Source organism: Piliocolobus tephrosceles, chromosome 16, assembly GCF_002776525.5.
Source record: "Piliocolobus tephrosceles isolate RC106 chromosome 16, ASM277652v3, whole genome shotgun sequence".
NCBI lineage: Eukaryota > Metazoa > Chordata > Mammalia > Primates > Cercopithecidae > Piliocolobus > Piliocolobus tephrosceles.
The window spans coordinates 73728253-73741112 of record NC_045449.1 but is presented as its reverse complement, the minus strand read 5'-3'; the positions used below and the strand labels follow the sequence as shown (position 1 = coordinate 73741112).

At 52.4% G+C, this 12860-nt stretch overlaps 1 protein-coding gene across 2 annotated transcripts in view; it reads left to right on the top strand.

Annotated features, from left to right (window-relative positions):
* Window positions 1–12860, top strand: part of TBC1D16 (TBC1 domain family member 16) — a 97841-nt gene that overhangs the window by 76199 nt on the left and 8782 nt on the right. Inside the window, exons 5-10 of one of the 2 annotated variants that reach the window (XM_026455872.1) lie at window positions 6626–6787; window positions 7851–7998; window positions 8866–9033; window positions 9578–9726; window positions 10436–10570; window positions 11614–11800. In XM_026455872.1, the coding sequence (XP_026311657.1) occupies window positions 6626–6787; window positions 7851–7998; window positions 8866–9033; window positions 9578–9726; window positions 10436–10570; window positions 11614–11800 (949 nt within the window). Of the gene's footprint in view, window positions 1–6625; window positions 6788–7850; window positions 7999–8849; window positions 9034–9577; window positions 9727–10435; window positions 10571–11613; window positions 11801–12860 lie in introns of those variants that run through there. The other variant, XM_023211635.2, reaches the window with a different exon arrangement.

The following is a 12860-nucleotide window of genomic DNA, read 5'->3' as shown; positions in this document are numbered from 1 at the left end:
ATGTAGGTCTCAAAATCAGGTGAATCCTCCAACTTTGTGCTTCTTTTTTATAGTCGCTCTGGTTATACAGGCTCAAAATTTTGGGGTCAGCTTATCAGTTTTAGTAAAACTTCCTGTTGGAATTTTGATTGGGCTTGTGTTGAATCTATAGATCAGTCTGGCAAGATTGTCATCTTAACCGCGTTGACAGTTTTATTCCATGGACATGGTGCATCTCTCCATTTCCTAAGATCCTATTTGCCTTACCTCAGCAATTTTTGTGTTTTTCAGTATGACGTTCTTAAATGTCTTTTGTCAGGCTTATTCCTAAGTGTTTCATATGGGGATGTTTTTGCTACTATAAATTTAATGTTTTATTTATTTCATTGTCCAATTGTGCATTGCTACTGTTTAAGAATACAATTAATTTTTCTCTATTAACCTTTTATCTTGCAGTTTTATGAAATTCAGTTATTAGTTTTCAAGATCGTTTTATACATTCCAGGAGGTTTTTCAGGTGAACAGTTGTATCAGCTGAAAACAGGGACAGTTTTATTCCTTCTTTTCCGGTCTTTATGCATTTTATTTCCTTTTCTTGTCTGATGCAGAGGCCAGGGCCTCTGTGAGAACATGGACTAGAAGTGGTAGGAGCAGGCATTCTTATCGTGTTCCTGCCCTTGGGGGAAAACAATTCCATCTTTTACCATTAAGTATGATGCTGACGGTGGAATATCTGTGGGTGCCTTTATCAGTTTGAGGTGCTTCTCTTCCATTCCTAGTTTGTAGACAGTTTTGTCATAAATGAGCATTCGATTTTTGTCGAATGCTTTTCTGCATCTCTGCATGTATGCCTTTATTGTGGGAACCTCTGGCTATTTCCTTAGGACTCATTCCTAGAAATGAAAGTGAAAAGTCAAAATGGATAAACATTTTTAAGCCTTTGGCATCTTGTTTCCAAATTGCCATTCCGAAATATTTGGTCAGGGCCGGGCATGGTGGCTCACACCTGTGATCCCAGCACTTTGGGAGGCTGAGGCAGGTGGATCACGAGGTCAGGAGTTCGAGACCAGCCTGACCAACATGGCAAAACCCCATCTCTACTAAAAATACAAAAATTAGCCAGGCATGGGGGCAGGCGCCTGTAATCCCAGCTACTTGGGAGGCTGAGGCAGGAGAATCGCTTGAACCCGTGAGGCAGAGGTTGCAGTGAACCAAGATCATGCCATTGCGCTTCAGCTTGGGCAACAAGAGCAAAAAACTCCATCTCAGAAAAAAAAAAAAAAAAAATTGGTCAGTTTCTATTCTTCCTCCCCCTGAGCTGAACGAGAATGTCTGTTTCCCCAAATCCTTTACCACACTGGATTTTATAATTTGTTAATTGATGCCAATTTCATAAACCACCCCCCCCCCCCCACCATGCTATCCTGTTTCTATTTGCATTTATTGCATTACCCTGGGCCTGGAAATTTTATTCATTATTTGTATTTATTCTCTACTAAATTTTTTATTTTCCTTTTGCCAGTTTTCTGTTGGGCATTTATATTTTTCTTTTTAATTTACATACTTTTTTGCATATTAAAGATGTTAATCTTTATCATATGTGTGTCCCAGTTTCTTCAGCTATTCATTTTGTTTTGTTGGGGTTTTTTTTCAAGTAGATTTTGTTTTTTGGAACTGTTTTAGATTCACAGCAAAACTGATTGAAGAGTACAGAGAATTCTCATCCACCCCCTCCCCCCACATGCACAGCCTCCCCCACCAGAGTGGGACTCGTGTTACAACTCACAAGCCCACACGTCATCGTCACCCAGAGTCCATAGTTTGTGTCGGCATTCACACTCCGTCTTGTACATCCTGTGGGTCTGGACAAGTGTGTAATGACACATGTCACCGTGACCACTCTGGTGTCATACCGGTGTGTCACTGCCCCAGAAGTTCTCCGTGCTTCACCTTCCTACCTCCCCACCAGCTCCTGGCAACCACTGATCTTGTCACTGTCTCCATGGTTTTGCCTTTTCCAGAGTGTCCTACAATTGGAGTCCCACAGGGTGCAGCCTCGTCACACTGGGTCCCTTTGCTTAGTAAACCCCTTCGTAAGACTCGTCGAAGCCCCCCCCGTGGTGTTTCACAGCTTGACAGCTCATTTCTTTTTAATGATGAGTAATATATTCCCTTGTCTGTCTGTACCACAGTTATTTAAACTTATTTATCCATTCACTACCAAAGGACGTCTTGGTGGCTTCCAGGTTTTGGCAGTTATGGGGGACCACCAAAGGGTATCGTTCTTTCCAGCCTCCTCTCCCATCACAGCCTCTTCTCCCAACCCAGCACCCCAAGCACACCCTGCCCACTCCTCCAGTACCTTCCAGCATACCATGTCCTGCTCACTGAATGGGGCACGCCAAAGTTTCCAGAAACCAGACAGAACACAGAGACTCGCTTTGGCAGTCACGGGTGGAAGGCCCCCTCCCTGCTGCTGTGGCCAGAGAAGGCTGGTCCCCTGGAGGGTCAGCGCCCATTTCTATCCAGGCAAGAGTCCCGGACACAGGGGCCACCGCACACCTCCCCCAGCAACGTGCCTCCGGGCAGAAGTTGGCTTAAATCCTCTCACAACCCCTTAGGGGCAAATTATTTGCATTAATTAATTGATTGATTCATTAATTCAGGACACTGGGCTTGGGACCTACAGCTGGGTTCCCATCGACTTTTTGTTCAGCAAACTCAAAAGGCTCAGGACAAAGAAAAGCAAGAGGAAAGTTAGCAGTTTAGGTATTTTAAATAATGCTAAAATCTGGCCCTGGTGTCTCTAACCTTGAGAACCACAGTTCAATATGTTTGAAGGTTTCTTCCTCCTCCTCAAGCTTTTTCTGAGAGCTGTGGCCTGTCCTGTGTGTGTCAGTGATCTACTGCTGTGGAACAAATCACCTTCAAACTTAGCAACTTAAAGCAACCACTGGGCCCGGTGCCGGGGCTCACACCTGTAGTCCCAGCACTTTGGGAGACCAAGGCGGATGGATCACTTGAGCTCAGGAGTTTGAGACCAGCCTGGGCAACATGGCGAAACCCCGTCTCTATAAAAAATACAAAAATTAGCCGAGTGTGGTGGTGAGTGCCTGTAGTCCCAGCTACTTGGGAGGCTGAGGCTGGAGGATCGCTTGAGCCTGGGAGGTTGAGGCTGCAGTGAGTTGTGTTTGCGCCACCGCAGTTCAGCCATGGGGATAGAGAGAGACCTTGTCTTTAAAAAACAAACAAAAAAACACTTCTTTGCTCACAGGCCTTTGGTTTGGGCTGGGCTGGGACAGGCTGGTCTGCTGGGCTCCCTGGAGTTCACTCAGGTCGCTGCAGCCACCAGGAGGCTTGGTTGGGTGGAGGGTCTGGAATGGCCTCTGTTGACAGGTGTCGGGGCTCTGGTGCTGACTGCCAGCTGAGTGTGTCTCTCATGAACTCTTGTCTGTCTGTCTTGCCTGTGCCAAGTGGGACAGTGAGGGGCTGCCCAGGCCCCAGAACTCGCCTAACATCATGTTTGCTACATACTATTGGTCAAAAAAGGCCCACCTAGATTCAGGGGTGGAGAGACAGGTGCTATCCTTGATAAGATGAGCTGTGAAGAATTTGAGGCCATTTCAAATCTCTATCTCTGTGTCTGACGTGGCGTGGTTTACTGTGGTGGAGACAGAACCCAGTTTTTGTGTTTTCCAGTGATATTACTGACTTTTTTTCATTATTGCTTTTACATTTTGGTGGTCTTCAGAAAATGATAGAAATGAAGAACTGCTACATTTCTTAAAGTTTAGCATCTTCTAGTTTTATGTATGAGATATTTTTAACGTAATAGCATCTTGGGAGTTATTGCCTGCAAAACGCATCCTTTCGGTTTTAATGCATCACATAATTTTATGAACAAGCTAAATTATTTGGAGCATATATGAACATTCTTAAAACCAAATTGCTTTACGTGTATAGAAAGATAAGCAAAAATAAAACACTGTACATATTTCATTTTCCCTGTAGTTTATTTTCTTTAAACATTTTTTTCTGACTTCAAAATTCCTAGACACTTTACATTTTCACTTCAGGCATGACTGTTAAATGGCTGTGTGTTCTGTGCCAAGCCAGGGCCAGGAGCTGAAGATGAAGGGACACGATGCGACCCCACTCCACAGCAGCCTTGAGGGGCACCAGACCTCGTCCTCCATGACCACACAGGGTACCTGCCAGACGTACCCCAATTAAAGCGAACTGAGGTCTCCATCACCTTCGCTCTAGTTGGAGCCTATGGAACCCAGCTGTAGGTCCCAAGCACAGTGTCCTGAATTAATGAATCAATCAATTAATTAGTGCAAATAATTTGCCCCTAAGGGGTTGTGAGAGGATTTAAGCCAACTTCTGCCCGGAGGCACGTTGCTGGGGGAGGTGTGCTGTGGCCCCTGTGTCCGGGACTCTTGCCTGATTTGAAATCGGCTCTGGCCCTCCAGGGGACCAGCCTTCTCTGGCCACAGCAGCAGGGAGGGGGCCTTCCGCCCGTGACTGCCAAAGCGAGTCTCTGTGTTCGGTCTGGTTTCTGGGAACCTTGGCCTGCCCCGTACGGTGAGGGGGACACAGTGTGCTGGGAGGGACACGCAGGTTCAGGGGATTCTGCCGTTGGGTGTGGTAAGAAGGCTGGGGGAGGAGGCTGGAAAGGATACCACCTTCTAATGGCCCCACCCGGTGGGTCAGGCCGGCGGGCAGCACGCAGGGCAGCAGCTCTCCCAGCCACAGCAGCCCCGCGGTTCAGTGAGCAGATGATGAAAGGGGGCACCCATGGGTGCGGTGGGGCCTCAGATCCGAGACCTGCCCTGTGTTGTGAGCCACGATTCCGAAGCACAGCTCCCACAGGGTCAGAGGTCAGCTTGAGAAGATTTCGGGAGCCCTCGGCCTTCTGAGCCCGTCCATGGCGCAGCCACAGCAGTTCGGGCGATGGGCCCATGTGCCCATCTCTGATCTAGTTTTACCTGACTCCGTTTCCTTGAGAGCCCAGGGACCCCAGCAGTGGGAGGACCTGTTCAGCTGACTTCCTTAGGCAGGTGGGGAAGAAAGGCCGCCTTCCTGATGCCTGATGCCGTAGAAGGTTCTAGAAAGGCCAGTCAGGTTTCTCTCTTTGAAGTTCCAGGTGGGGAGGGATTGTGCTGGAACCCTCCAAAGGAGCTTTATTTACTTAGACCTGGTGCTTCTTGGAGGAGGAAGTGCTTCTGGATTGATTGCCTGCAACACTTTATGTTCTGAGCTCAAACAGGAAGGCAGGCGCAGTGAACACAGCTGAGTCTCTGTGGGACGCTGCAGCTGGGGTCCCGAACTGAGTCTTGCCTTTACTCTGGTTTTATTTTAGCAGGCATTTGCTAAACATTACTATTAAATCTCAAGAGAAGGTTGGGCACGATGGTTCACGCCTGTAATCCCAGCACTTTGGGAGGCCGAGGCGGGTGGATCACCTGATGTCAGGAGGTCAAGACTAGCCTGATCAACGTGGTGAAACCCTGTCTGTACTAAAATATAAAATTAGCCAGTCATGGTGGCAGACGCCTGTAATCCCAGCTACTTGGGAGGCTGAGGCAGGAGAATCACTTGAACCCGGAAGGCAGAGGTTGAAGTGAGCCGAGATCGCGCCACTGCACTCCAGCCTGGGTGACAGAGTGAGACTCTGTCTCAAAAAAAAAAAAAAAAAAAAGAAAAGAAAAAATCTTGAGACAGGATTTAACCTGTGATGTGGCTGAATCCGTATAATAAAATATTTAGCAATTTGGAATATAACAAACTCATAAAAAAATAACAGAATAAATGGGTTTGTCCTGCTGAACTGCAGACAGCTGCACCATATGCTGGTGAGAACATGGGCCACAAAGCTTAGATTCTAATCTCAGCTCCACCACTTGCCAGCTGTGTGACCTTGGGCAAGTTACTTAACCTCTCTGGGCCTCAGTTGCCTCTTCTTTACAATGGGGTAATACCACTATTCATTTCAGAGGATTTTTGTGAAGATTAAATGCAATAAAAGCACCTGAGAAGCATTAGCTCAGGGCCAGGCCCATAGTCAGTGTTTTCATAAATGCTCATGACGTTATTAATAGTACTAAAAACTCAAATGTTTCCTAACCAAAGCGTGAACTGAACCACTACTTTTCAGGAGCACAATGAGCTGGTTTAAACCATGGCGGAAGCCCCATGCTATCTAAAATCATCACAAAACAGCTACTTTCAGTAAAGCCTAGGCCCATGCTGTAGGGAAACCAAGCCTTGTTATTCTCCTCCCTTTACCCATGGGGAAACGAAGGCTGAGAGAGACTTGGTGGCTTGGCCAAGATCACCCAGCGAGGAACCCCAGTCAATGTGATCTTGGCTCTCAGGACGATGACGACTTACTGCCTCTATTGAAGTGGAATGGAATTTGATCATGAAAATGCTTTCCCATCCAAGTGGAAGTAGAACTGTGCAGTGGGGTTCATACATGCCTTCATATTCACAGGTGTTTACAGGGCATACTCAGTCGTGCCTGTATGTGTGTTTACGCTTGTTGCGTAGGTTTAAATGACTTTCCCCATGTCCCCTGTCCCCCTCTGGGTGGTGTGGGCAGGGAGATGTGTGGCCATCATCACGTGACCTGTTCCACCAGCCCCCCGACCAGCTCCGACACCGGCCTGCGGTTCCCGGACAGCAACGGCCTCCTGCAGACCCCGCGCTGGGATGAGCCGCAGCGGGTGTGCGCCCTAGAGCAGATCTGTGGTGTGTTCCGCGTGGACCTGGGCCACATGCGCTCCCTCCGCCTTTTCTTCAGGTAGGAAGCATCTCTGGGCTCCTCCTGGGAGCTGGTCTGTGTGTGCTTGCTTTCCCTGGCAGCCTGTGCTTTGTGGCCGGTGCAGTGCACGGCGTGGGGACGCTGGGCCCTGGATGGAGTCTTCCCAAGCGTCTGCCTTCCTCCCTCACTGATCTTGTGGGCAGCGGTTCCCCACTGCGGCTCCCTGGCAGTTCTCAAGCCAGGTGAGCTACCAAACTCATTCCCCTGCCTTCAGCGTGATGGTAGCCAGCGACTGCTTGCAACTCTGGCTTGGGAGAAGAAACCAAACCAGGGCTGAGAGTAGCAGCTGCAGGCCTCTCTGATCCCTGGGAGATGCTCTGGAGCTCAGCCACCTGTGCGGGACAGGCCGCAGCTTTCCGGATGGAGGCTCCCTTCCTTTCGTGATGGGTGGGCAATGCCTAGTTTCCTGCAGTCATTCCCCACATGAGAGCCTCCTCCTTATAGTCAGGGCTGCCCAGCCGCAGACAGCACCAATAAGAGGCCCGGGCTTAGAAGAAGCCGGCGTGTCCAGAAGCTGGGGGGGTTCCCAGACCCAGAGCCACATTCCAGCCTTTCATCTAAGGGCAGCCGGGGTTGGGCTGACAGCACTGACGGATGTTTAGTGAGTTTCCCTGGAGGGTTCTCCCAGAGTTCCACCCACACGCAATGAAGGAGGTCTGTTCCCAGGAGGTTCTCTTAGCACATGGCCCGCCAGGGCTCAAAACTGGATTCCAGGGCACTCAGCCCTGGGACCCAGGTCTCCCGGACTGCAGGGACCATGTAGCTGGGCAGGTGGTGGTGGGGAGAAGGTCACTCTGGCAGGTCTCCAGAGAGGAGCTCCAGGGCCCCCCAGGAAGGAGCCATTTTGTCATCTTCAGCAAAGGGGGTGACGGTTTTTGTTCGGTGTAGTTCTGTCCCCTCCCGCCAGCAGCCAACTCCACCGGACTCACTGTTCCCTGCTCCTGAGGTTGGCGACAGTGGCCTCTGATTATACTTGGAAATAAAACCCCCCGTGTTTACATATTCATCGGGCTTTCCTCTCCCCTCTCCAATGGCCCTTCAGCGATGAGGCCTGCACCAGCGGCCAGCTGGTTGTCGCCAGCCGAGAGAGCCAGTACAAGGTCTTCCACTTCCACCACGGTGGCCTGGACAAGCTGTCCGACGTGTTCCAGCAGTGGAAATACTGCACCGAGATGCAGCTCAAAGACCAGGTAGCCCAGCAGACCGCCCCAGACGTCCCGTGGTTGATACTTCCCAGCCCCCACAGGCCCCGTCTCCCTCCTGGGTCCTGTGTTGGGTTCCCGGGCCCGGGGGCTTACGGGGTGTGACCCATGGTAGCCTTCGGCCTTCAGAGCAGCACCTTCAGGTTTGAAACCTGTGCCCAGGGCTTTCTGTAAAGTCAGTGCCCTGCACTTGAAAAATCGTGTTTTGACAAGACTTCCTGCCATATTTTGCTCAATCTATGTACAAATGTAATAAGAGCTCTTTAATTATCTGTTTAAGATACTGTATGTGCTTATTAGAAACAGGGCTGACTTTAAAATTCCCTTCCTTCCCACAGAGCCTCCTGCTGGCTTCCCTTATTACAGTAGCATGGCTTTTTTTCCCCCTACATTGAACAACCTTTGATTTTTGAATTAAATGTCAGCTGCAGTTTTGCCCTGGATTCGTGACTGCTCGCGGAGACAATCTGACAGGCTGGCTCCCTGCTCGCAGGACAGCGATCCCTTTGTATGTGGCCAATCACATGTAATTCATTGCAGGCCCTCCCGGCAGAGGGAAGTTAGGCCGAACGAGGCATTAATTCCGTTTTTGCGGCTGGGGTTGGAGAGAGTGGGGGGCGGCGGCACACTGGGCCGGGGAGGAGAGAGCCGCAGAGGGAAACCGATTTTAAGATGAAGGTATTTTCATTTTAATTGCGCCTAATTACACTCGCCATTTAGGGGTTTGTATGCAAGGGACGGCCCTTGCCCTCCTTTCAGAAGAGAGAGAGGCTTTTAATCCTGGGAAAAGCACCGCTGGCCTCTGAAGCCGCACGGCTGAGATCCTGACCTTTGCCCAGTTTTCCTCCCGTTCAGCAGGTCGCCCCCGATAAGACATGCATGCAGTTCTCCATCCGCCGCTCCAAGCTGCCGTCCTCCGAGACGCACCCCGAGGAGAGCATGTACAAGAGGCTCGGCGTCTCTGCCTGGCTCAACCACCTGAACGAGCTGGGCCAGGTGGAGGAGGAGTACAAGCTGCGGAAGGTGAGGTCTGAGCCCTCCCCGCTGGCCCCATGGAGAGCCGGCCGGGAACCGGGAACGAGCAGGAGGGAAGGAGGCCAGGGTCTGGCTGCCCGCCCGCACCCACGGACCACCTCCTTGGGAGAGCCCCGTTTTCTTGTGTGAGGCTCTCTGTGAACACTCCGATAAAGCAATCAAAGCTGCTGCGTTGAAAAAAAAAAAAAAAAAAAAAAAACCTCCCTCGAGGGTTTGGGGGGATACCGTGTCAGCCTGCACAGAAGGGTTTGCAGTGAAATGCAGCATTTCCAAAACCAGGGATTAGGCCATGACGTGAGAACGACACGTTAATCTGAACGCCACCCCAGGGGGGGCATTGACATTGAAATGAGCCGGGTTTGTGTCCTGTATGGGAATTGAAGGCCACTGCTTTCCCCTTGTAAATATGTGCAAATTGCAGAGATCTGAATCGAGGCGCACCAAAGCCACCAAAACACGCATCTCTGGGGATTTGGGGGTTCTTTGAGCTGTCCTGTTTTATCCCCTCCCCAACTTTTGCCGCTTCCTCCAGGCCATTTTCTTTGGCGGCATTGATGTGTCAATCCGGGGGGAGGTCTGGCCCTTCCTGCTGCGCTATTACAGCCACGAGTCCACGTCGGAGGAGCGGGAGGCGCTGCGGCTGCAGAAGCGAAAGGAGTACTCTGAGATCCAGCAGAAAAGGTAACCGCCGGGGCCAGCCCGGCCCACCCCGCCGAGCCGCAGAGGAAAATGTCATTTGAAAAGGCAATTTGAGGTGCAATTCAGCATTGATAATACGTTTCGTGACCCATAGCTTCTTTCAAAAATGGGTCTCCCAGGAACGTGAGTGATAGGATGGGATAAGTGCAGTCATTAAACCAAGCACTCGGGCCTCGGAACCGCGGGGCTGGTTAGCTCACATGTCAAGGTTTTAGAATTCTCCTTCAACAGACTTAACTAGGCGCTGACGTCCCACAGCTGAAGGCTGGGGCTGGGAGCAGGGCCTGGAGGGGTGAAGGCATCCGGAGACTCTGTCCCACTTGGGCTCTGCTACCCCAGGACTGGGGTCAGCTCTCTCTCCAGGAGGCTGGGACTGGGTGAAGCCACTGGGCTGTGCTCAGCTCCCCTCCAGAACACTGGGCCAGGGCCAAGACCTCATTACCCATTGGGCTGCAGCTTGTTCTTCTCTCTGGGACGCTGGAGCCTGTGAGGCGGAGTTAATAGCAGGGGGAGCCTTGGATACGTGCCACCCATCCGCCGCATCGGGGAGGGCCTGCAGCCGGCAGCAGCCACCCAGCTCCCATCCAGGGAACGGGGGTTGGGAGGAAGCATGGCTTCCTGGAATGTGTGCACCACACGATGCCTCCGGGTGCCACCCGCTGACCCCGACTCGGTGGTTGGCCCCACACAGGCTCTCCATGACCCCTGAGGAGCACAGAGCGTTCTGGCGCAACGTGCAGTTCACTGTGGACAAAGATGTGGTCCGGACAGATCGGAACAACCAGTTCTTCCGAGGGGAAGACAATCCCAACGTGGAGAGCATGAGGTACTCCCTCCCCCGCCGTCTGCACGTCTGCACATCTCACCTGACTGCCCTGGGAAGTGGTTGAGCCCCCAGCGACTTTCTGCAGGGCCTCTCTTCCAGGTTCACACGTCAAGGCCCCAGAAGTGAAGGATACGCTACTCATGAGCTACTTCGGTTGGCATCTCAGAGCCATGGCATCCCAGGGAAGCCAGCCAGGTCCCTGCCAGTGGGGCCCGCAGAGCCCCTCTATCCCCTGGGCACCACCAAGCCTGTCCTTGCTTGGCTCACACCAACCATGGACCAGCTTCCCCATGCACCCCCTCCACCTCCCCGTGGGTGGTCCTGCAGTCATACAGCCACACAGAGCCAGAGGCTGGCATCTCTGACATTCTGCTGCAGCCTAGCAAATAATTGCACAAAATTAGCAGCCCACAGAAATGTCCCTGCCAGCCCACCCCTTGTCACAGACAGTCCACCCTTCAGAAAATCAGACCCATGTTCCCCCTTACCCCTGCTCTCAAGGTTCTGGGCCTAGACAGCAGCTAATAGCAGGCCATTACTTTTTTTTTTTTTTTTTTTTTTTTTGAGACAGAGGCTTGCTGTCATCTAGACTAGAGTGCAGTGATGTGATCTCGGCTCACTGCAACCTCCACTTCCCAGGTTCAACCTATTCTCCTGTCTCAGCCTCCCTAGTAGTTGAGATTACAGGCGTGCACCCCATCATGCCTGGCTACGTTTTGTATTTTTAGTAGAGACAGGGTTTCACCATGTTGGCCAGGCTAGTGTCGAACTCCTGACCTTAGGTGATCTGCCCACCTCGGCCTCTCAAAGTGCTGGGATTACAGGCGTGAGTTACCGTGCCCAGCCAGGCCATTACCTTTTGCAAAGCAAGGGTCTGTGTGTCTGGAACCTAAGCTTGGGCTCTGAAATGATGGCAGAGCTGCCTTCCACGGAGATGAAGGCAAGTGAGGGAAGGCGGGGTCTCCAGCTCCGGGTTCTGCGGGCTGGGCAGTGTGCTGTGGTGAGGGTCATCTCCACTTACTGCTGTCTCCACTGTCTCCCAGGAGAATCTTACTGAACTATGCCGTGTACAACCCTGCCGTCGGCTATTCCCAGGGGATGTCGGACCTGGTGGCGCCCATCTTGGCCGAGGTCCTGGATGAATCAGACACCTTCTGGTGCTTTGTGGGTTTGATGCAGAACACGATCTTTGTCAGCTCCCCTCGGGACGAGGACATGGAGAAACAACTGGTGAGGCTCAGAGGATGGGTACGTCCGAGGGCATGTGAGGGCCCATGCTGCCTCTCCCCTTGTAGCCAGGGTTGCCGTGGTGACGCGTGGCTTGGCTGCTATAGGTCAGTGGGCAGCGAAAACGCCAGGATGGAACTTGCCCGTGGGATATGGGTGACTTAGCCCTGCATCTCCGGGGATGGCCCCCTGACTCCCTGCAGGTCCCCCTGACTCCCTGCAGGTCCAGAGGCCGTGTTGTGTGGGCTACTCTGGTGGCCTCCCACTCCTGCATGTGACAACCTGGCCCAAGCTCCCTGGCTGGCAAGGAAGGGGAGGCACCATCACACCCAGCCCCCTCTGAGCTTTAGGAAATGGGTCCTCAGGTGTGTCTAAGCTGCTCCCCGCAGAAGTCAACACAGCCAGGGCTTCTGAGTGCGGACAGGAAGAGGGGGGCTCCTGAAACTCCCTGAGGTCTCCGGGGCAGTCCTCACGCCCCACCCCTTCCCTGGGGTGCCCAGCTGTCACGTCTCCCGTCACGACCTCCTTAAAAGGACCAGCCCTACGTAGACCAGGAAGCACTGAATGTCGGTGATGGGGCTGAGCCCAGCTGGGTAGGGCAGCACCAGAGGGCCAGTGTGTGGGACCGAGGCAGGGCACCTGCTCACTGATCTCAGCACGCATCACCCATGTCTACCAAGTACCTGCCGGATGCAGTCACCAGACATTCACCCTCCCGGCTGGGCCAGGAAGCTGGCATTGTGAGCAGAGGACGCTGGGTGTTGGGGAACACTGCAGGAGGCGCCCGTGATAAGGACAAGAGGGCTTCTGCACTAGGGACAGCTCCAGGGTGTGTGGGGTCTGGCCCTGAGTGTCACTAAGGCTGGGCTGAGCAGAGCAGTCCTGGTGGTGGGACTGAGTGACCCGGTCTTCCTGGACCAGTAGTGAGGGAGGAGCTGATGGAGGGCCTTGAAGGCCAGGGCCACAGGGTGTGTCTCATAGAATGAGGGTCCCCACTGCGCGGCCACAGAGCGTGGCTCAGAATGGGGGTCCCCACCCCAGCACACTGAGTATGTCTCATAGA